General features: G+C 39.7%; 2 protein-coding genes across 3 annotated transcripts in view; both read left to right on the top strand.

Moving 5' to 3' along the window:
• Window positions 1-13,388, top strand: part of notch1b (notch receptor 1b) — a 38,657-nt gene extending 25,269 nt beyond the window's left edge. Inside the window, exons 20-34 of one of the 2 annotated variants that reach the window (XM_026320748.1) lie at window positions 161-314; window positions 509-693; window positions 1,270-1,402; window positions 2,264-2,521; window positions 3,024-3,136; window positions 3,545-4,116; window positions 4,453-4,887; window positions 5,006-5,154; window positions 6,878-7,091; window positions 7,386-7,476; window positions 7,656-7,818; window positions 9,365-9,663; window positions 10,015-10,162; window positions 10,293-10,390; window positions 10,518-13,388. In XM_026320748.1, the coding sequence (XP_026176533.1) occupies window positions 161-314; window positions 509-693; window positions 1,270-1,402; window positions 2,264-2,521; window positions 3,024-3,136; window positions 3,545-4,116; window positions 4,453-4,887; window positions 5,006-5,154; window positions 6,878-7,091; window positions 7,386-7,476; window positions 7,656-7,818; window positions 9,365-9,663; window positions 10,015-10,162; window positions 10,293-10,390; window positions 10,518-11,888 (4,383 nt within the window). In that variant the 3' untranslated portion in view covers window positions 11,889-13,388. Of the gene's footprint in view, window positions 1-160; window positions 315-508; window positions 694-1,269; window positions 1,403-2,263; window positions 2,522-3,023; window positions 3,137-3,544; window positions 4,117-4,452; window positions 4,888-5,005; window positions 5,155-6,877; window positions 7,092-7,385; window positions 7,477-7,652; window positions 7,819-9,364; window positions 9,664-10,014; window positions 10,163-10,292; window positions 10,391-10,517 lie in introns of both variants that reach the window. The other variant, XM_026320747.1, reaches the window with a different exon arrangement.
• Window positions 13,389-14,294: 906 nt separating this feature from the next.
• On the top strand, window positions 14,295-22,287 carry ubac1 (UBA domain containing 1). Its single transcript, XM_026322219.1, has 10 exons — window positions 14,295-14,746; window positions 16,082-16,202; window positions 16,296-16,369; window positions 16,503-16,610; window positions 16,773-16,875; window positions 17,450-17,558; window positions 17,753-18,059; window positions 18,764-18,850; window positions 19,260-19,398; window positions 19,872-22,287. The coding sequence occupies exons 1-10, from the start codon at window positions 14,609-14,611 to the stop codon at window positions 19,985-19,987; spliced, it is 1,302 nt and encodes a 433-aa protein (XP_026178004.1). The 5' UTR covers window positions 14,295-14,608; the 3' UTR covers window positions 19,988-22,287.
• Window positions 22,288-24,219: the final 1,932 nt, after the last annotated feature.

The raw sequence follows: 24,219 nt of genomic DNA, 5'->3' as shown, positions 1-24,219 counted from the left end.
AAAATATATTAATTTAAATGCAAAATGTAGTTTCATTTATATGCTTAAACCTTTTGATTTGCAAAGCTTCGTGGGGTATTTGAATTGTTTTTGGGTTAGGTTAATGTATAATAAGCACCCAATAAGTGGCTGTTACATCAAATGTGTGTGTATCTTTCAGAACTTGGTTCGTTGGTGTGACTTGTCACCCTGTAAGAATGGGGGAACCTGCTGGCAGAGGGGCACCGCCTACAGCTGTGAGTGTGAGACTGGCTGGACAGGCCTTTATTGTGACGTTCCAAGTGTTTCCTGTGAGGTGGCAGCCAAACAGAGAGGTAAGATGGCTGCTACAGGGGTTTTATAATCTTTTGTATGTATGTGTATGTCAGTCAGGTTTAAAAATACACGTGCATATGTGTATTAAAATCACAGGTCAAGCATGAATTAGTCTGTTTGTGACAATTTATGCAATTCTTTCTTTTGAAACAACACTAACTGTAGCTCCTTCTTTCTCATCCTCTCTGCGTAGGGCTGGATGTTGCCCATCTCTGTCGTAACTCTGGTCAGTGTCTGGACGCAGGAAATGTTCACTACTGCCACTGCCAGGTCGGATATACTGGGAGCTACTGTGAGGAGCAGGTAGACGAATGTACCCCAAACCCCTGCCAAAATGGAGCCACCTGCACTGACTTTTTAGGTGGATACACCTGCAAGGTAACAAAGCTAAAGAAACCTGCACCCAGTGATTTGTCATTGGAAACTACTCTCAGCCTATTTTTGTGTTTTGCCTGTGTGTGTCCATATTTTACTGTAGTAATTGCAAATTTAAGGTATGAATACCATTAATATAGTAAATTAAGTTATTTGACAACTTTTTATTAAAGGTGCCAGTGTGGTGACATTTTTCAGTGAAAATCAACCGGATCGTGCAGTGTCTTTAACTTTACTATCAATCAATTTGAATGCACAGTGTTGAATGCTAAGTGTTTATAGGTTTAAAATCTGAAACCTTAATTTTGTGTTGTGAATTTGTTAAAATGCCTGGCTGAAAAACAGGCACCCTTTCAGCTTAAACCCAAGGCAATTGTAATGAAAAGGCTTGTTAAATAGAAAACCAGCAGCTTGGTTATGTTAACCTTTCCATGAATAAAGGATCTACTAGCCTTAGCAGGGTGGAGGCCAGAAAATAGCCAGGTAAACACAAGCCATCTTTGTTTCATGTCTCCTCCCTCTGTCCTCTTCTTCTTCTTTCCTGGCTTCTTGTTCTCTCCCTTGTTCCTTCTCTCTCAGTGCATGCCAGGATATGTGGGGACCAACTGCTCTGACGAGATCAATGAATGCTTCTCCCAACCGTGCCAGAATGGGGGCACCTGCATTGACCTGATCAATACCTACAAATGCTCCTGTCCCCGGGGAACCCAAGGTCAGCAGACCCCACACACACACCTCCACAGCACTCTGCCTTTCCATCTCCTCCTCGTCTCCACGCTTCATTAATTAGGGCTTAACAGCACCCAGGGCATGTTTGAAATCTCTTCCTCCTGTCTTGAGTCCATCCTTCCTCTACTTGTCAAATACGCCATTGATTTTTCTCTCAGATGTGAAAGGAGTGTGTGTTGTTGGTTAGCCTAACGTGCCAGTGGAGTTGGATGTGTCCCCAAAAAGCCAAAATTTTCTACAAAATGTCAAAATCTTTGACATTATGTTTTTATATTCAGAACTTTTATGGTTCATGGCTTTTATTTTACTTTTATTTCTGGGTGTTTTTGTGGTTTTAAATACATCTCTTAACATATTGACTAAAATACTTCATCAGTCCTCCCGAGTCATGTCATGCTTCTTTTCAAACCTAAACCATGGTACATTGTGATGATGTGACTCATTTTAAATCTCTACCCCTAAGGAAAAACTTTTGACTTGGAACTGTTACTGCCCTGCAAGTGTCATTTTCCATGTTGATTTTCACGTAATTTTTTGTATTATGGATTCATTAAAATTTAATGTTTATTGTTTTAAGGAAATTCGAGCATTTGTGTTTTTAGATCCATTGATTTAATATTAAATGTCAATCTGGGAAATGTAGCAAATCACTTAAAGCTTGAAGCTTGTAGCAGTTTAAGGCAAAACTGTTATACCAACAAACTATTTAACATCCACACTAAGAAGCTCCTGAAATGATACAAAAATCTATCAAACGTTGCAAAAATAAAATAACCGAACAATTTTCTCTGAAGAATTTACTGATCTTGCTCTAAATCAGTCTTCCCTGCCAAACTGTCCCCAGGTGTGCACTGTGAGATCAATATTGACGACTGTAACCCCTTCACTGACCCAGTCACCAAAGAGCCAAAGTGTTTCAATAAAGGGAAGTGTGTGGATCGAGTTGGAGGGTACCAGTGCATCTGCCCTGCAGGGTACGTAGGTGAGCGCTGCGAGGGAGACGTCAACGAGTGTCTGTCCAACCCCTGTGACCCGCGGGGCACGCACAGCTGTGTCCAACTCACCAACAACTACCGCTGCGAGTGTCGCACGGGATACACAGGTAAACAGCTTGAGGTCAGATTTAGAGAAGGAAGGGGACCTTTATTAGTATGTGTGCCGTCTTCTTATATGTGTAATGTTACGGATAGTTAGTCTCTTTCCATTTTAGGCTTTAGGAATTCGTACATCTGTCATCCAATGAGGTCTCTTTGTTTTTTTTTTTTTTCTCTCGTTAAGATATTCGTGGAAACATTGCTTTTATAGGTTTTTCATACATTGTACACACAACATGCTCAAGTTTTATTATAGTCCCTTTTTTTGACTGGGATGCCCTGCAGTTGAAAAATAAACTTATTAATGCTTCTGTTTTTTGTACTGACATATCTTATTATTTGATTCTTATTTTGTATTGATAAATTTAAATGTTTGCATTAATATGAGATGATTTATGAGTCTTACTCTGAAAAAGTCTGTCTGTGAAAGTGAACTTGAAAATGTGTGTGTGTGTGTGTGTGTGTGTGTGTGTGTGTTTGTGTGTGTGTGTGTGTGTGACCGCACTATAGGTCAGCACTGCGACACAGTGTTTGATGGCTGTAAGGGAAGACCTTGTCGTAATGGAGGGACCTGTGCTGTAGCCAGTAACACGCCACATGGCTTCATCTGCAAATGTCCTCCTGTGAGTACTCACACTCACACAGATATGTGTCACTTAATACATAAATCACATGTGCTTCTGGACTGAACACTATTGTTTCCTATTGGTAAAACACCTGAGCTGCATGTTTATGGACTGTGGGTGGAAATGGCCACACCTGTAAACTCATAGAGACACCAAGAATATGTAGCCAACCTGATTGGGTTTTAAGTCAGGTTGTACTTGCTGTATTAACCACTGGGTCCCATGTACCCTGCCAAGAAAGGTGCAGGAAAATTAGGCATCTTCATGTAGAAATGTACAGAATACAAATAATTTACAGAATTTTTATTAAAATGAAAACTAAACTAAAGTAATGAATCTGAACATATTGGCTAAAATAAAACACATATTAAATCAAATGTTTTTTTCTCATGTATTGTCTTAAAGGGCTTTACTGGCTCCACATGTGAATACGATGCCCAGGCCTGCGGCAGCCTTCACTGTCGCAACGGTGGCACTTGCATTTCTGGCCAAAAGAGTCCCAAGTGTCTGTGCGCCCCATCCTTCACTGGTCCTGAGTGCCAGTATCCCACTGGCAGCCCCTGTAATTCAAACCCCTGCTACAATGGTGGCACATGTGAATACACCTCTGAGGCTCCGTACTACCGCTGTGTCTGCCCCACAAACTTCAACGGTCTCCGCTGCCACATCCTGGATTACAGCTTCCAGGGCGGGTTTGGCTGTAACATCACAATACCCTCAGAGGTGGAGGTGGCCTGTGAGATCCCACAGTGTGAGGAGCTTAAGGACAACAAGGTCTGTGATGTGCTCTGTAATAACCACGCGTGCGGATGGGACAATGGCGACTGCTCGCTGAACTTCAATGATCCGTGGAAAAACTGCTCGGCCTCGCTGCAGTGCTGGCGGTACTTCAATGATGGAAAGTGTGATTCACAATGTGATAATGCTGCATGCCTCTACGATGGGTTTGACTGCCAGAACCTGGAAGGACAGTGCAAGTAAGCCGCCTTTGTATAGTAAACATTCAGGAATATTTCTAGAAAAGTATATTTATTTTGCTGGACAGAAAAAAGGACAGATAGAAAGGTTATACTAAATGAAAACAGATCCTGATTATTTTGGTTTTTAAATTGGATGGAAATTTTGCATTGTTAGGTGTTAAACCCCTGAAAGCAGGGTGCTTGTATCTGAACTTTTTAAATGTAGCATTGTTTTATTTTTATTAAACTTCAGGCCACCTAATGTTGTGTCCTGCAGTTAGTAGACCCTTAACATAATGAACTTGACATACAAATGACTATGACTCTAACATTTGCTTTTTTTTTTTTCTTCAGCCCTTTGTATGACCAATACTGCAAAGACCACTATGCTGATGGCCACTGTGACCAGGGCTGTAACAATGCTGAATGCGAGTGGGATGGCTTGGACTGTGCCAATAATGTACCTGAGAAGCTTGCAGTAGGAAAATTGGTTCTGGTGGTCCACATCACCCCCGAGCAGCTCCTCAACAACTCCTTTGGCTTCCTTCGTGAGCTGAGCCGTGTCCTTCGAACCAATGTGATATTCAGTAAAGACAACAAAGGGGAGATAATGGTATACCCATACTATGGGAACGATCATGAGCTGAAAAAGTACAACGTCAAGCGCTCGGTGGACTCATGGTCAGAAGTTACTGGAAAGGTGCTGAAAGTGGTGAAGAGGAGCCTGTATGATGTGGCAGGCGGGGGCAGGAGGATAAGGAGAGAACTGGATCAACTGCAAATTAAAGGGTTAGGAAGAATATTCAAGTCTTTCTTTCCTCAACTCTTTGGTGCAGTTTTAAGATAGACCACATATTTCATGTATGTAACGTACCCTGTGGGTGTGCTGTCTTTTCTCCCTCTTTAGATCAGTTGTCCACTTGGAGGTGGACAACCGTCAGTGCTTCCAGCAGTCCACGGAGTGTTTCCAGAACACCAATGATGCTGCAGCCTTCCTCGGGGCTTTGGCCTCCAGCGGCAAATTGGATGTTCCATACACCATCGAAGCTGTTTTTAGTGAGTATATATTAGAGGAGTCTAAATGGGTTAAAGAAAATGTCTGTCTTCTTTACACCACAGCATAGATTAGAAACTAGTATGGATTTTTCTGAGGGAGCCAAAGGAAGATGGTGTAGTGTCTTTGCAGGTTTTAACTTCAATTCTAGACATCCATTGGGTTCTATTCATTTCTAAAAATCAATCAACAGACTCCAGAAACTATTCATTATGGTGAAGGTGAGGACTGGTAATGAAATGTAGGCTGAAATGTAGACTTTTCACATCATTCTGCAATTCATTAGTGATCTATATTTTCCTCAATGTCAAAAAATCCCAAGAAAAGACCAAAACCTGCTGGAACTGCTAACTAGAGCAGAAAATGTGGATTAATCTGTGACTGAAACTAGTCCTTAACAACTGCACTACAAATGCATTACTTATGTTTTTGTTCACCTGTTTAAGAAAATCATGTTACCTTATCTCAAAATGATATCATATCCTATTTTCAGGAATTTGACATTTTCACTAGGAACATATGGACTTGGGGCTGAGAGTCACAGAGAGAAAGTGAAATCACAAACTATTGAGAGACAGACTAATAAATTGTTGTTTGATTTTTTTATTTTGGAAGCAACTAAAGTAAAAAATATATGTAGTGCACAGCTAGTTATGGTGTAAAATAGATGTGATGTGCAGTAAACCTAAAACATGTAAAACCACTGTTATGGTTCTTTAGGTGTTTGCTTTCGTGGCTCCACATACATGTCTAAGTGAATAAGACACACGTTCTTTCAAGCCCACACTCAAATTAAAAGTATCCGCCGCGCCCTTTGGTCAGGTCCTAACCCTAGCACCCTTTGATTGTGTATTTGTTATGCAGTAGTGAACAAATGCAATTGTGAATCTCATGGCCTAAACAATCAATCCTCCCCTCTGTGTCTAAATCCACTGGCTTCAGGCTCCAAACTGGTTAATTGCTGCAAATCAACTTATCCAGCCCCCTACTCACACAATATAACACTCACCATCAGTGTCTCTGTCTTTCTCAGACATGTACACATATACATCCACAGATAACGTACGCACACGCACTTCATCTCACAGTGTGAGGGGCTGCTGCAACCTTCACCTCGCTGAATGTAATACCGGGACTTAATGCATCTCTAAGGGTTTAGGTTGGGGGAGTTTATCATTTCAAAATCGTTAGTGGAAAAAAAAAAGAGAAGGGGAAAAATTGATCGGGAGTGTGCTAGAAGTTGTGAGTCTTTGTTATCTCGAAAATCCTAATAAATCCTTGGTCTTTACAGCTTAAAGCGCGTGCAGTAATTTGAAGTTCATTAATCCCCCTCTTTTTTTTCTCTTAAAGAAGAAATGGTAAAGTTGTCTCTTGGTACCCTGGGTTGAAAAGGGAGAGAGGAGGTGCTGGTGTTCTTTTTTCCCCTTTTTCTTTTCTTATCATGCCCCATCCCACTTTTTTTTTTTTTTTTTGATGAAAAGTGGCTACCAATTCCGATTATTACTGAATAGATAGTACAAGCTAGCTTTACAAACGTTGAGGATCGTCAGGCAGTTTCTAGCACTTGCTGCTGGTTGCGGTGTGTTTTGGAGTGGGAGTGAAGAAGAGCCAGACTAGCTGAGCCCTGCTCCGACGCTCGGGCTGATCCTGGGTGTCCTGGTCTGTCCTCTTGATTTACGTCTGTTCCTCAGCCCGTCTTGAGCATGTTGTCTGTTTTGCTGTCAGGCGATGTGGATGCCAAACATCCACAGGAGCTATACCCAATCTACTTGGTCTTGGGCGGCGTAGGGATACTGGCCTTCCTCGGAGTGGGGATGGTGGCTGCCCGAAAGCGGCGGCATGAGCATGGGCGCCTCTGGCTCCCCGAAGGCTTCAAAACCACAGAAACCAGCAAGAAGAAGAGACGTGAGCCTGTCGGAGAGGATTCAGTGGGATTAAAGTAAGTTTCCGTTTATTCACCAGCGGTGCTCTGTGTCTTTGTACCTGTTTCTTTGCGGGTCAGGTAAAAGGCTAGAACTGAAGACAAAATGGGTATAACTGGTGATCAGGCAAATTTGGGAAAGGTTTTTTTTCCCTGGATCATTAATGATAATGATATAGCAGATTTCGGTCTGCATTAATTGACTGGAGCAGTGGGGTGGGGTATGGGTTTAATCAATGCTTTTGTTTGGTGAGAGGTTTACATGAAATGGAAGCAGTTTAGATTTTTACTGGGTTTTCTGCTTCATCGCAGGCCACTGAAAAACACCTCGGACATTTCACTCATGGATGACATACAGAATGAATGGGAAGAAGACAAGCCTTCGGATGCTAAACGCTTCAGGGTGAGAAAACCGAAACATTTCACACCAACAGAACTTTTAAGAATGTAGGATTGTTTTTTACGCTGAGCACAATAATTTTTCCAACTGTTTTTGAATAATTTTATTATCTATTTAAGCTTCACTTTAAATGTTTTTTTGTCATATTGTGATTTGATGTTTGAACATGCATGCTTTAGCAGTTTGATGAGCAGGCTGCGCTGGAGGTGGATGACCAGACGGACCACCGTCGATGGACGCAGCAGCATCTGGATGCCGCTGACCTCCGCATCCCTTCCATTGCTCCCACACCCCCACAGGGCGAAATTGAGAATGACTGCATGGATGTCAATGTCCGGGGCCCAGGTGGGTTACCTACTTACAAATTATAGAAGTTAAAGGCAGTTCTGTGCCTGTGGTTGTGGACCTAATTTTAGTTTAGTTTTTTTTTTCCTTTTAAATAACAGTAAATATTCCAAGATTTTCCAAAGACTCCAAAGAATCAGGTGTAATTGTGTGTAATAATATGAATAGAATCATTTTTGGAAAAAATTCTGACCTGAAGATGATAAGGTTTAAAATAGAACATCTATAATATACCAGTAATAATTTCTGATACACAAAAATCATTCTTTGTGTTTTTCCTTTTTATTCAAATAAAACAATCTGTAGAGAAAAAAAACCTTTTTAGCAGAACTTCCAACAACTTATGTTCTGTAAAATATAACATGTACATAATGATTTCTCACACACTAAGGTTACACACTAAAAACTATTTTATTTCTCGCAATGTGTGTGTCTCGCTTGATTCACACATTTTCTGACCAAACATTTCAAATTTCAAATTTCAGTGTTTGCAACTCTATCCACTTCCTTCTAAAGTTGTGTGGACATGTTTCAGAATGATGCCATTGTTGTGAGGACATTTTGGCTATTCCTCTCACAACCAAAGGGCAGTTCAAGGGTTAGGATTGGTTTTAGATTTAAGGTTAGAATTAGGTTCAGGTTAGGGCAAAGGCTGGGGTTTAGTTGTGATGGCTAGGGTATGAGGTTAAGGAATGTATTCTGTCACTGAGTGTCCTCACAATTATAATGAGACCTCTGTGTGCGCGTGCGCGCACGCGCGTGTGTGTGTGTGCGTGCGTGCGTGCGCATGTGTGTGTGAGTGCATGTGCATGCGTACGAACAGTCGTGCATGTAGGAGTTGCTAAACCCCCATGTCCTCAGGGTAAAGGATCTTCTTCAAAGCAGGCGGCTGGAAGCCAAGTGCCTGGGGGAAAACACTCATACCTGATCAGATTAATCATTTGACCAGTAACAGGCTTCTGTTTTTTTCTGTTCTACATTACAATGAAGGCATCAAATGCAAAAACACAATTTTGTAGTAAGTGCCAAATTCCCTGAAGAAAAGCTATGAAAAATCAAAGTAAAAGGGTTAACAACTTGAGAGCACACTTTTTCCCCCGTTACGGATCGATGCACTTGAATCGACCAAATCTGCCAAATCTGGGGCTTGCTATCCTTTTGAAGAGGAGAAAACCTATCCAAGTCGACTGACTGAGCTGCCTCTCACAGTTAGATATTAATGCTTCGTTTTTGCAGCAGCCTAGCTTTAGCAGGCCCTGGCCTCTATCCCCCTAGCTTCACTATCCTTCTGAAGCTTCTCCTGTGCCAGGGCCTTGATCAGAATCCATTATTGAAAAGAAAAAGCTGTGATGATTCAACCAGAGCAAAAGTGTCAAATCCACATTCGATTTGTTTGTTGCCTTGTTTTGATCTGTTTGGTGCTTTGAAGTGCAGGCTTCTCTCTTTTTATATCAGTTCCAGGGTTTGTGCTGACTGCACACTCTATCTACAAGTGCCTTCTTTCATATACCAAAGAATATGTCCACTTTCTCCCCTCTCTGTCCAGATGGATTCACCCCCCTGATGATTGCATCCTGCAGTGGGGGAGGTTTAGAAACAGGCAACAGTGAGGAAGAGGAGGATGCCTCAGCCAATGTTATCAATGACTTTATCTACCAGGGTGCTAACCTTCACAACCAGACTGACCGTACAGGTGAAACCGCACTTCACCTGGCTGCCCGCTACGCTCGCTCTGACGCTGCCAAACGCTTGCTGGAGGCCAGTGCTGATGCCAATATCCAGGACAACATGGGCAGGACACCTTTGCATGCTGCTGTGGCAGCTGATGCCCAGGGGGTGTTCCAGGTAGGTTCTCATATGGCACATGTATTTCTTAATTTCATTAGGTGGCATAATTTAAGTATTAGTGCTATAATTAAAAAGTTATTAGTCAATTAGTATTTTATCAAGTGCCAACCATTAGGTGTTTCCATCTTAGAGGATTAGCTCCTTTGTTTCTTTCTGTTCATTTAATTTGAGATTGCTAGTCAGACAAAACAAACTATTTTATGTGCTACTGACGTGTCCATTCATACCATCAAATAATCTGTAAACTGCTGTAGAACAGAATAAGCAGAAATTAGAATTAGTTAAAAGTAAATTATAAATTAAACTGTGTATTTGTTAAAAAGAGTAATTTATTGTCTGTGCCCATAGATTCTAATAAGAAACCGTGCCACAGACCTCGATGCCCGCATGCATGATGGCACTACACCCCTGATCTTGGCTGCCAGGCTGGCAGCAGAGGGCATGGTTGTGGACCTCATTAACTGTCATGCAGACGTCAATGCAATCGATGATTCTGGTAAATTGGCTCTCTTGCGTTTTCTGTTTTAACTTAACTAAAAATCACACTTCAGTGCTGAATAAAGCATTTGTTGGAGAGCCTGAGATGCATTAAATCGATACTAACAACCCTGTTTTTGTCTCCTCAGGTAAATCAGCCCTACACTGGGCAGCAGCAGTAAATAACATAGAGGCCGCCATTGTGCTTCTCAAAAATGGAGCTAACAAGGACATGCAAAACAACAAGGTATAAAAAATAATGTCTCTTTTTTCCACTTTGTACTGTAAAACAATAGGGAAGCATCTTTCTGAAACAACATTCCTTGTGCATCTGTGAGTCCCTTAATGTGTTGTCTCCTTTCTGTCTGCCTTAGGAGGAAACCCCGCTATTCTTAGCTGCCAGGGAAGGAAGCTACGAAACTGCCAAGGTCTTACTGGACCACTTCTCTAACAGAGAAATAACAGACCACATGGACAGGCTACCCAGAGATATTGCACAGGAGAGAATGCATCATGACATTGTGCGACTGATGGATGAATACAACCTGGTACGAAGTCCTCCCATGCATGGAGGGTCACTCAGTACCACAATGTCACCACCACTTTGCTCACCTAATGGCTACCTGGGCAGCATGAAGCAGCCCCAGCCTCAAGGTCAAGGCCAAGGCAAAAAGGCACGCAAACCCAGCTCCAAGGGCATTGGCTGCAAGGAGGGCAAAGACATGAAGGTGAAAAAGAAGAATTCACAGGATGGGAAGTCTGGGAACCTCCTTGACAGCTCCGCTGTTCTGTCACCAGTTGACTCACTGGAGTCTCCACACGGCTATGTCTCTGATGTGGCCTCACCACCCATGATGACATCACCTTTCCAGCAGTCACCATCTGTATCCCTGAACCATCTGCAGGGTATGTCTGACCCACACCTGGCTGTAAATCACATGGTGATGCCGAACAAGCAGGAGCTAGCTCGAATGCAGTTTGACCCACTGCCTCCACGTCTTACCCATCTGCCTGTGTCTGGCTCCAGCAGCCAGAGTGCCATGAATGGCCAGTGTGATTGGCTTTCCAGGATTCATGGCAGCATGAGCCAGCCAGGCCAGTTCAACCCCATGAGAGGGGCTCCTGGTGGTCAGGGAGGTTTGCACCAGGGAGGGCAGCATGGGATGATGACCCCCCTCCACAGCCACCCCACCACCAGCCTGTCTCAGATGATGACCTACCAGGGTATTCAGAGCACTAGACTGGGCCCACAGCCCCACATCATGCAGCAGCAGGCACAACAGATGCAGCAGATTCAGAATCTGCAGCAGCTTCAACAACAGCAGCAGCAACAGAGCATCCAGCTGCAGCACCAGAACTCAAGCACAACCAACAACCAGAACTTTATCAGCGGTGAGCTCAGTTCCCCAGAGCTCCAGCAGGGCACAGGCAACTCCAGCATGCCCATCCACACAATCCTGCCACAGGAGACCCAAATTATGCCCTCCTCCATCAACCAGTCCATGCCTAGCACCCAGTTCCTCACGCCACCCTCCCAGCACAGTTATTCAGGCCCCATGGACAACACCCCAAACCATCAGGTCCAAGTTTCTGACCACCCATTTCTGACACCCTCCCCCGGCTCTCCTGATCAGTGGTCAAGCTCATCTCCTCATTCCAACATGTCTGACTGGTCCGAGGGCATTTCAAGTCCACCAACAAGCATGCAGTCTCAGATAGGACATATACCTGAACAGTTCAAATAAAATTGTTGTATCTTAACAGAAGCTGCTGTGTGTGTGTGGTGTGTGTGTGTGTGTGTGTGTGTGTGTGTGTATGTGTGTATGTATATATATGTATGTATATGTATATATATATATATATATATATACATATGCACACATATTATAAAAAGGCACTCTGGGGGGAAAAGAAAACTGGCAAAGCTGTAAACAAGATTTAATAGGACTTTTATATCCTTTTTATACTAACAGCAATTTCTCTGTTTCACCCATTTTTTTAATTTATTAATGTCTTATTTATATGCATTGCCTGCTTAGAGAAATTTTGGGGATCCCTGGTGCTTGGCTATACACATGACACATAAGTCTTTTAGAGAGACTTTTCCTTTACCGCATGAAGTCACCATACACACTGGGTATTTATTTTTTTAAGGACCTGTAGTCTTTCCTTTTTTCATATGATTTCATAATTTGTGGTTATATTTTTTTATTTTTGTATAGTATTGTTTATAAAGAAAATTGTGATTAAAGGGCATTTTATAGAGTACATTTTAAGTTTGTTGTAAGTGTGGGAAATAGTTCAATCAGTTGGTAATAAACAAATTGTGAATGTTAAAAGAACATGTGTCCTTAATTTTCTTTCACAGGTTTCCCCCCATTTTTAAAAAAAAATATCTTGCAATTATTAGTTACACTTTCTAGAGTTGTGTATATTTCTTCAATCAATCACGCAACATTATGTTGTACCTCTACAATTGATTACATTCTTGTGTAAAGATGTGGTGGAGATGTAATGACTTGTACAGTATACAGCCATCTTGGAGATTGGCAGTTACAACAGGCTTGAGTATCTTAGTCCTGTGATGTTGGAGAACTGGCCTGTTGGCCACAGTCTATGCTGTTGTCCAGAGGGAAAAGGAAACTGTATTTCCCCTCTCCCTCCTAATAGTTTGAGCCTATGGCTGTTTTTCCTTTTGTAAATATGTTATGCATTTCCCTTGTAAGCAAGATTTTGTTTAAGAAATCTGATGTCTTAAGCATGCTGTTTTGATAGGTCTCTAAACAAGTCAGCAGCCTCTTAAACGCCAGAACAGGATATATATTTTGTATTTCATTGTCATTTAATGAATAAATTTGACCTATATAGATACATTATATTGTTAGGTAAAACATGTCTCATAAAAAATGAATACATATTTTATAAATTATTTATTTACTGTTCTGTAACACCAGAAGTCACTGAGGCAACCATTCGTGTATGTTATAAAATGTTCTTAATGTTTTACTGTTTGGCAGAATGGAAAAAATGTTAAGTACATTGTCACATGCTGTGTGAGACGCTCCCTGCTATGGTTTGCAAAATGTTATAATTTAAACATATTAGAATGTAGTAAAATTGTAATATCTGTAAAATGATTGATCCTATAAAGCTATAATTTGCAAGAAATGTATTTTCTCTTTTCATTTTCAATCTGTAAAAATGTTTCTTGATAAAATAAAGGGCACTTGTGTGTCTTGTACTTACAAAAACTTTTTCTTTAAATTATGATAAAGCTGATAGTTTAACAAGAGCAGCATTATCTTCTAGATAGATCTTTAACTAAGGATTTGTTAAACATTTACAGATTCTGTGCGATAATTACAGTATAAGCATAAGCCAACGACAGCTCTGGACAAAACTGAATATGTATCAAGATTAAATGTGACTGCTGTCTCTATATGCTGTAGCACTTCAATCATTTTGTTTAGCATGTCTCCATCTAGTGGTGCAAAATATTATGCATAAATGTCACAATTCCTTTACTTAAAATTAACGTTCAAGTGCATCTTTTACCTGTGTGTACTGTGGAAATAAATAAGATAAAAACATAAGTACGTTTTTGCGTGGCAGGTTAAGAACAAAACAAATAAAAAACAATAAACTTGCTATTAGCCTATGTGCTGCAGTAGACTTTGAGCCTTGAGTTTATACTGTGTTTTCAAGCCTTGGGACGCCAAATATATTCTAGTTACTTTATGTTAAGACCATAAAAAGCAGCAAATTCCCACATTTGAGAATGTGGAAGTATATTTTGTTAATATTTTTTGGTTAAAATGGCGTTAAACGATTAACGTAGCATTTGCTGAATCTGTAGTACTAATCGTTTTATCTCAAATTTTACAGAGAAAACCACTTACACTATACCTGTAGGCAGTTATTTTTTCTGCCATGTGTAGACAAAATCACTTTCGATGTAAATAGACGATTTATTATTAATTTTTGTATTAGTTCATCTTTATTTATTCAGGAAATCTTATTGAGTACAAGAAGCTAAATAAACACAAGATTTGTGTAGATCCACAGTAAAACCACGTTTTCTCGTCATGTTTGGTGTATGAGGTGATAAAAAAATAACTACGATTCCCATGATGCACCTGCAGTGGCACAGTTGAAGTTCAACGTTCAAACATTACAGTAAAAATAGGGTACCCGATGGCTGGCTGCTTGTGTGTTAACAAGAAAAAATACATTACTTGACGAGCACAGAACACTCTGGACGATTGACACTGTTCCGAAACCCGACAAAGGAAACCGAAAATGAGTCTTAGCTAATCGGTGCACACTGCTTCTCTCTTGTCGGCGGATTTACAGAACGACGGCTAGCTGGGTGCTAACGTTAGCACGCTAGCTTGCCAGGAGCACATAGCAACTGCTGCTAGCTAACGTCACTGGACTGGTCCTCCTTACTCTGAAGACTGCAGCTATGTTCGTCCAGGAGGAGAAGATATTTGCCGGGAAAGTGTTGAAAATACACATCTGCACCATGGACGGCACGGAGTGGTTGGAGGAGGTCACGGAAGACACCACTGTCGAGAAACTGAAAGAGAAGTGCTTGAAACATGTAGGTTTTGGGGTTGTTTGTGTCTTCCTTGTTGCTTTTTTGTCCCGTCACTCCTCTGCCTAGTGTTCGGAGTCTACCATGCCCTCGCTGTAAACTGTCAGTGTCACTGGCCTTGTATTTATAGAAACTGGGTAGACTTTGCTATTTATAATTAGCGTTAAGCAGGTTGGCTGCCCCTTTTAAGCTAGCTAGCTAACAGCCCGTGTCTGCCCCTTCTCTGAGAGGCATGCTGCAATTCAGGTGGTCTATTATTACACCGCTCATCTCTTCTCCTTCTATGGCCTCTACATAAGCTTAAGTCGTGCTGTAGATTCGTTTTCTCAGGACAACACGGTGAAATTCATAGCTACAGTGGCATAGTTTGTGCAACATCAACACATGGGCACAATCGTAATGAAAGTAAATGTTTATTATCATCTTTAAGGCTTTTATGATCAGATATTAGTTCTTAAACAACTGGTTGCTTCAACGACTTGTTACCAATATTCTTCAAATTAAAAGATTAGCCTATAATACATTATAAAAAGAAAAACACTTGTCACAATTTCCCAGGTTTTGTCTGACGAGAATATAATGAATTTTGCTGCAATGAATATGAAACTGATTAATAATTAATGAGTGTTTGAATAATTTATTAATTACATTAATTGTCAAGCAAAATATGAGAAATGGACAGTATTAAGGATTTCTGCTTTTGATTTATGTCATTGAAATTTGAATATTAGTTCTGTTCTGACAGAACAAGACATTTGATGCAGCTGCCTTGGACCCTTAGAAAATGGGAGGGACATTTTGGAATATTTTGCAACATTTTGAGTAAACAGTTATTTGATTAATTGAGAAAATAAGTGGGTTACTAGTCAATATCAAAACTAATCATTAGCTGCATTTTTGTTTCTATTACATGTATATCAGGGAAACGCAGCAAATACATACATTGCAATTATCAAACTTGTTACAGATTTATTTTCTTTCAGTATATCAGTGAATCTCTAAGATATACGTGATTAACAGAAAATCATTCCACAGCAAGTCTGATATATTAAGTTATTAAGTGAAAATATTACACACATCCTGGTTCTACCCTCTTTAATGTTCAAATTAGCTGCTTCATAGTTTAAATTAAATAGTTGTAGAATTTGGGCTGTTGGTCTGAAAAAACAAGACAGTTTGTAGATGTCAGTTGGGACCTCTGAAACTATGACTGTTTATAGACTAAAGGACTAATGAGATAAATAATTGCTCCATTAAATGCTAATATAAAATAAGTAGTAGTTAGAGCCCCGCTGTTCTCTATACTTTTCTGAGCTGCTTTATGTTGTGCTTGTTTTATAGTATGTACATGGAAGTCTAGAAGACCCCAAAACACTTACCCACCATAAACTTATACATGCTGCTACAGAAAGAGTCCTCACAGACACTAAAACTGTTGCTGATGAAAATCTCAAAGATAAAGGTATGTAACACCCTATTTGACAAGTTTTGTCATTATGACAAAACAGCCATATACTATTTTTCATGAACTGAGCATGTTTCATACATGTTACAGATGTTTTGCTGCTCTTAAAGAAGAGACCGCCACCAACACTTCCAAAGATGGCAGATGTTAGTTCAGATGAAAAAGTAGGATCAATCAACTTTTTTATAAAAAAGCAAAAACTTTCATCAAGCCTTCATATTCTGCACAACTTGCATATAAATGCTGTCCTATTTCACATTTATTTACTTTCTTTGTTGCATATGCTGGTTGTCATAGAAGAAACAAGATAACAAAGCTCCAGACAAAGAGGCTATCCTGAAAGCCACTGCCAACCTGTCCACACGCCACACCGACCGCACTGTCACCCAGCACAACATCAGAGATGTATGATTCTTACACATCTGGCTAAAGATGACAGGGTGTTTTAAAATTCAGAGAAGTGATAAAAATGTTTTGTGAATAGGAATTTTGCACAGTGTTTGAACTGCAGAGTCAAAGATAGTATTGATTTTTTTTTTTTTTTTTTTAACATGTGTGTTGTTTTAGTTTCAGACAGAGCTTAGAAAAATCCTGGTTTCTCTCATTGAAGTTGCCCAGAAGCTTCTTGCCTTGAACCCTGATGCTGTTGAACTTTTCAAAAAGGCCAATGGTAAAATGCTAAATTTTGTAAACCCATTTCCACATCTATGTCTTAATAAGCGTTGGGAAAGTTGGAATAATAAAAGCACTGTTTGACATGTAACACAGATAAAATACATTTCTGACACTGAAAGAGAAAGAGAATAGTGTTGTTTAAACTGCAAAACTTCAATAATAGGCATTAATATCCATTAATGCTCTATACTTCTTATTTTATGAAACGTTAGGGCCAACTTCGTCACACAATATGCAAGGTGTGGGGTTCATCCAGTACTGTAGAGCCAACTCATATAACTGGGAACCTGAGCACCCTAAATTTGCCAACTCAGATATGCAGATAAAATGAAACTCTATACATTAAGACCCCTGTGAAGCGTCAGTGCACACCACTGTACAATTTTTGTTTTTACCATTACACTCAATGCTGTGTACCTCATTTAAAGTTTGTTTTACATATCTCAGCCATATTTCAATATGTATTGTTGTAAAAAATAAAGGCTGATGATTATTATAGTAGACATTTCATGAGTATTGCCCATCCCTTAGTTTTAGTTCTCTGATCTTCACATTACTTTGTCTTGTAGCAATGTTGGACGAGGATGAAGAGGATCGGGTGGATGAAACAGCCCTTCAGCAGCTTACTGAGATGGGTTTCCCTGAGAGCAGAGCCATCAAAGCGCTTAGATTAAACCAGTAAGTGTTCTGTGGTTTAGTAGTATTTCAGTCATAACTGATAATAAGTGACACTATTTAAAACATGCCCAGATGATTTGTTTTGATGTACATTCATTCAAAACTTTCACAAGTTTGTTGGCCGTGTTGTTTGGCCTGGCATTATTTTCATTCATTCTAGGAAATTTTTTCCATTGTATCCTTTCTTCTTGTAGCATGTCTGTGACTCAGGCAATGGAGTGGCTTATAGAGCATGTAGATGATCCCTCTGTAGACACGCCACTACCGGGCCAGGACTCTTCTGGGGAGGCAGGAGCCACAGCAGCGGCCACACCAGGCGCCTCTGCCTCTGCCTCTGCCTCTGCCTCTGCCTCTGCCTCTGCCTCTGCCGCAGCATCTGGTCCTAACCTCCTCCGCAGCCTCTCCAGCCAGTCAAGCACCGAAGACAGCAGCAGACAGGACGAGCTCACGGACATCTTCAAGAGGATCCGTAGGAAACGGGAGTTCAGACCAGACTCAAGAGTGGGTGACTTACTTTATTTACTTTTACCATCTCATCTCAGAGCTCACTCCTGCTAGATTGAGGGCATATTACTATTTTTCCAACATTATCTGCCTTTATGCACTTTTTTCTATTATCCTGTTATTTTCTAGGAAGTTTCCATTTATCTCCACACATCCTACATAGCAGATGTGAGACGCCAATTTTACGTCAAAAAACGTGGATTCTTTTTATCAGATAAAACTTATTAATTAAATTAACTATTAAATTAAAATGAACTGCAGCCAGTGAATGTGTCATCTTATGAATGGTATAAAAGACTGGAAGTTATTGAATAGAGGCACCCTGTTATAGACAGAAAATACTGAAATGTGCACTCATCAATATGAAGTGTTACTGGCTTTAGCTATTGTTGCTTAAGTTTTTATACCACTGTAATTGTGTTAACAGACCTCTTACTCCCCTAATTGTAGAGCTTAATGTACATTAGTTTTTCCTAAGAACACTGCTCCACAGTAACTCCAAAATTAGAAAAGTGATTAAAATGGAGCACTTCCACTGTGCTTAATTTATCTAACATAGTTGCCATCTGACTGTTTGTAACAATTGAACCCAGCTATTTCTTTAACTGTACACAAATTAGACACTTGAGTGTGTATGTGTGCAAGTGTGATTAGACTGAGTTCTTAAACTGAGTGTAAAATCTTTTTCTTTGTTTTTACAGGCTGTAATTGCATTGATGGAAATGGGCTTTGATGAAAAGGAAGTGATTGATGCTTTAAGAGTGAACAACAACCAACAGGACGCTGCGGTACGTTTGCTCATCTAAGATAGAAGTATTTGCAAGCAGAATTAATACAGTAAAATACAGCAGCACCACATTTGAGAAATAACTCTTTCCCAGCCTACCAGGCTCAACAGCAGTATATTTATTGCACTTTCAGGCAAATTAGTGATCTTGGGCTATTTAAACAAAATTGACTTGACTTAATGATTCTATTGTAATTTCTAATGTTTTGAAAGCTTCATTTTTTTGCAACTAAGGAAATGTTTGGGCCATTGATAATATTGATGTTACAGCAATTCAAAGCTCGATAGTACTGGACTTACTGTATCAGATTTAAGTAAGATTCATTAATTTCCTGCCCTTCATAAGCTGTCAATGCATGTTCAAAAACATAAAGGAATTTGGCTGCTCATCGTGCTCTTCTACCCTGCAGTGTGAGTGGCTGCTGGGAGACAGGAAACCTTCTCCAGAAGATCTAGACAAAGGCATTGACACAAACAGCCCACTGTTCCAAGCCATCCTGGAGAATCCAGTGGTACAACTGGGTCTAACCAATCCTAAGACTCTGCTAGGTACAGTCTAATCAGATTTAGTGGAAAAGATCATATATTTAATCTACTGGCACAGATACAGCTCTCCTTCTGTAAAATGTAAGAAATCACCCTTTTTCTGGCCTGTAGCATTTTTCATTTTCATTTTGACAGGACAAAAATGCAAAAAATATACTTTGTTAAATTATTGTTGTAGTTTGGTTTCTGTTCTCACTGTCTTATAACATATGACCTAAGACCTGTGAACTACAAGTTCTATGTGCTGACAGGTCAGTTTTGGCAACTGTCATCCTACATCAGTGCATGGGGGAATCAGACAAACCAAACCACACATTGTTCATTGGAACTGAATCACTTTTTTTTCCCTTTGAGGAAAACTGCTTTGGGCTGGAGTACTTTAAATGTACATATTTGAAATTAGTTTACAAATTTTCTTTATATTCATGGCTTTGTTAAATATATTTCTTAGCAGTATATTTTGTGTTTGTGTGCAGCATTTGAAGATATGTTAGAGAATCCTCTGAACAGCACCCAGTGGATGAACGATCCTGAGACTGGCCCTGTCATGCTCCAAATATCCAGAATCTTCCAGACCCTCAATCGCACATAGAGCCTCCTGGTGACCCTTGTGTGACTGTGGCAGCTTGTGTGTGTGACCGTGTGTGTGTGACCGTGTGTGTGTGACCGTGTGTGTGTGACCGTGTGTGTGTGAACGTGTGTGTGTGAACGTGTGTGTGTGTGCGTGCCTGAATGTGGCAGAGACAGAAGTATTGTTTTTGCCTTGTAAAGACAAAGCCAGAGGAGTCAAAGTGTGAATTATATTACACATATAGCTATTTATAACAGTACAGTAAAACACTTATACAAAACAAATGTTAACATATACATTATTGTTACAGTAATAATAAAAATTGAGATTTAGTATGTTGTTTTTACATTTTAATGAGAACAATTTATAGTTATGACAGACATGATTTATTTTATATAATTTCTCCATGTGCAAAAACGACATCAGACATCAATTTAATGTTTACACTTAAAACTGTTTTATATGTTTTGCAATATTTAAATATCAATTACAGTTGTCTGTCTCTTTAAATTGTTGCATTTCATCAGTGGTGAATGTGTTGAAGACTTCCATCAGTATCATGTTTTGTCTTTCTTCTCTCCTTTTATCATGTTTTCATCAAATTAACTATTTGTAACTGAGAGGCCAGTGGTCAAAGTTGAGTGATGAAGCTCATTAATAATTGGGTTTTAAGGCAGGTTACCTCTCTCCAATCATGCCTGTGAGGTCACTGCAAGTTAACCGCCTCTCATTTTAAAGTGAATATTTGACCTTGAGCTTCTTCAAAAATATTTGATTTTCTTGCCTTTTAGAGAAAAACTGTATACTAAACTCTTTGTGTCTTAGGTTTTTACAAGAAAATTATATATTGGGTCTGTCTGTTTATTGTCAGTGTGCTCTTGAATATCATACTATCATATTGTGCTCATTTAGCACTTGTTCACCTCTATGAATGTTGTGCACTGCAGCACTGAGGATGTTAAAAGAAGGGTTCATGTTTCATCTGAAAAGGCTGTTGTGGGGTGAAGCTGAGCCTAGTCAAAAGGGGATTGTCTTTTTTTTTTTTTAACCTGGATGCATGCTCACTTCATGCTAGGGAGGTGCAAATGTCTCCATAATAATTGAATTTGAGATGCAGCAAGTGTTGGTCTTTTGGTTTATGTTTTTTCTTTTGAGCGCAATGAACATTTATGCTGTCAACCAAACCAAAATATCACTATGTAACCTGCCTTGTCATTAGATGTATCTGTTGAAAATACCCTGTATTTCTGTGCAATAGCAAGGACTTTTGTTGACCTGTAAAGAAATATATTTGATTTGAGTGTTTAGAGATGTGTGAGCTGCGGTGGGTAGTGTATTATACAATATTAGCCTTTGCATTGAGTACTTAAAGCCTGCAGCTGCAAGGTGAGCTTTGCTGCTCCTACTTGTACTGAGTGTCAAACACAAACAAGGAGGGTAGTGTGTTTTGCCAAGCTTTTGAGTGTTTTTATTCAATATCTAAAATGTAGTATTGGTGTGACTTTGCTCAGGGAGGCTGAGATTGTTTTTCTAAACCTGTCTTTATGGCAAACCTCTGCTCACCCCCTTCTTCTTTGGAAAAGGCTTTAACTAATCTGTATAGAACTTTGCTTATGAATAAGAGCACCACAACACATGGTTTCGTAAATGCAATATTCCAAAATATTTAAATGTTTTGAGAGAGAAGTGTTTGTTTGAACTATGTATTATTACATTATTTATATCAAAGCCAAACTAGCAACTTGATCTTATTTATAACATTTTTAGCAAACCTCAAAATAAATCTACAAATGTGAAATAAATAAATATTGATTCTGATGTTTTTAGAAACCATAGAAATGTGCTTGTGGGCTGACAGTGGAATTTAAAATTAGTGCAACATATTTGAATGGAGGAGGATTTCTATACAAGTCTGTGGAAGCCTCTGCACATTTTCTGCACTGCAGCGTACCTTTAACATGGCCACAGTGACCAGCTTTCTCACAACCTCCATGGCATGGCATTGGCATGCATACAAACCAACTTTCTGTAATATCATGAAACTAACGTTGGGCGATTGTATGTTTTAAAGAAAAGGTCCAAGGAAAATGCTGACTTGTTTGAAGATGGTCAGATGAACAGAAAATAACAATGGACTTTAGTACTAAGAGACACAGAATTTGATAAAGTCATAGGTTACTGTTTTTACCCAGCCTTCATGCCGGACTGTCCTCTATCAACAACCTATGCAATATATGCTCTCACAGTCTGTTCATTGAAATGGCCTCACGGCTACTGGCATCTAAATCACTATTGCATTAAAGTTATTTTTGTGGCTGTAAGCTTTGTATTGTGTTTGTGTGTTTTTTTAGTGACATGTCAAGGAACTAGTGGCAGCAGAAACCCCATGGTCAGACAGGTTCCCTGTTGTATAGTATGGCTGAGTGGGACTGAACATTTTATTTGGTTATTGGGGACTTTAGTGTGTAAGGTGAGTGTAATTTTGGAGCCCCCTTTTTCTGTGTTTAGGCAACCCATGAGTATATACATGGTGTTCAGAACACTGGCCACATCTAAATAGACACTATGATAAAAGACCTCACATTAAACTGACTGAATTGCGTGACATCAAATCTATTATGAACTGTGTGAGAAGGGGAGGTGAGCCTGGCCTCCTGGTGTGCCTTATACAGTATATTACTTTTGGTGTTGGGGGGTACCGTCCACTGTCAATATGAAATGGAAAAGTCTAGACAAGAATTTACTAACAAAGATGACTCGATTTACTTTCTTGTGGATATTGTTTCAGTTCAGTCATGTTTAAGAGTAATGTCAATGTCACAAGCATTTTTTGTCTTTAAGCTTTGTACTGGACTGCTGCTGCTCTTTTTGTGACCTCTTGAGGTCAGCCACTTGTGCCTTCATGTACTCCACCTCAACTTAAAGAATGACTTTTTTAGTTTATTCTTCGTTGCCTTTGAAAGAGCAGACTTTTTACTCCATCTCTGTGGCTTCTTTGAGCTTTAGCCCTTTTTTCTTTCTTCTAGGCCTCATTAAGAGCAGTTCTGGGTTTTCTCTCCTCGACTACGGCTTCTTGAAGACCATCACATTTCTCTGATTTGCCAGATTCCTCACCCTGCGAAACACAATGAATACTAATTAGATTTATATCCTGAAAAATGCCTTCACCTTACTGAGAAAGTGGTTTGAGTGTGGCTTGTGTTTTCCAATAGGTGGATGGTGCTGTGATCTGATTCCACTGGCCAAATGTAAATTATATTCAAAAGGGCTATATCTCCCAAATTCCAAAATCTATTTCTCTTAATTTTGACTTTCAAATCTGGGTTGTCTTCCATTCAGCCATTTTTCATTTTTAGAAAGTGATGTAGTGTGTTAAGTTTTGCTTAATTATTTTTCCTGTGTGAACATGCTTCTGTTCATTCTGGGCTCAGTTTTCATATGATGAACTTTTCCTACCAACCTTTTCCATCAGGTCTTTTTATGTGTCCAATGCAGTAACCACACTTCACCACTAGATGCCGTCATTGGTCAATGTCACAAGGACAACGCAGAACCTGGGCTGTTAATATAATTCAGAAAAAGCAAATCTATACAGTATATAAAGGCGATAATGAATAGAATTGAAAAAAAAAAACAATGACCTAAAAAGGTTTCAGTCAATTTTCCATACAAATACAAATCTGTGCAAAAGTTTTAGGCGCTTAGATGTTTCTGATTCTTATCACACAACACCATCAGGTGTCTGATTGATCCCAGGTTCATTGTGCAGGACAAGTCCATAAAGAACCCATTAGAGTCATGAAAAACTATTTTCAGAGTCAAGAAGAACCAGGAGTCCTGCAGCAGATGGCCTGACCTCCACAGAGCCCTGATCTGGGCAGTGTGGAGTCAGTCTGGGATCATATGAAGAGACAGAAACCACGGGGCAGGCTGAATCTACAGAAGAACTGCAGCAGCTTCTCCAAGGTGCTGCAAAGTACCAGGAGAAGGTCAAACTAAAAAGAATTGCTGCTGGTTTAAGGACAAAGGGGAGAGCTGCAAATACTGATTAGATTTAGGTTTGGTTCCATTCACTGCATTTGATATGAAGTTAATGTATAGATAAAAACACAATCTATGTCATTTATATGAAAAGCACGGTATTGCGTATTTTTAGTGTCTACAACTTTTGCATAGAACTGTATAACTTCCCAGAAATCCGTGTACCAAAAAGGCGAAATGATGTTTCATATTCTTTATTTATTCTTTATTTT

The sequence above is a fragment of the Mastacembelus armatus genome, chromosome 9 (genome assembly GCF_900324485.2).
Source record: "Mastacembelus armatus chromosome 9, fMasArm1.2, whole genome shotgun sequence".
Lineage (NCBI taxonomy): Eukaryota > Metazoa > Chordata > Actinopteri > Synbranchiformes > Mastacembelidae > Mastacembelus > Mastacembelus armatus.
Note: the sequence above shows the minus strand (reverse complement) of the source record. Positions and strands in the feature narration are given on the sequence as shown.

Bases quoted from the DNA above. Each gene is read 5' to 3' on its own strand.
- ubac1 (XM_026322219.1), top strand. From the start codon at position 14,609: ATGTTCGTCCAGGAGGAGAAGATATTTGCCGGGAAAGTGTTGAAAATA. The intron at 16,611-16,772 runs GTATGATTCTTA...GTGTTGTTTTAG, and splicing joins CCCAGCACAACATCAGAGAT to TTTCAGACAGAGCTTAGAAA. The intron at 18,851-19,259 runs GTACGTTTGCTC...TCTACCCTGCAG, and splicing joins ACAACCAACAGGACGCTGCG to TGTGAGTGGCTGCTGGGAGA.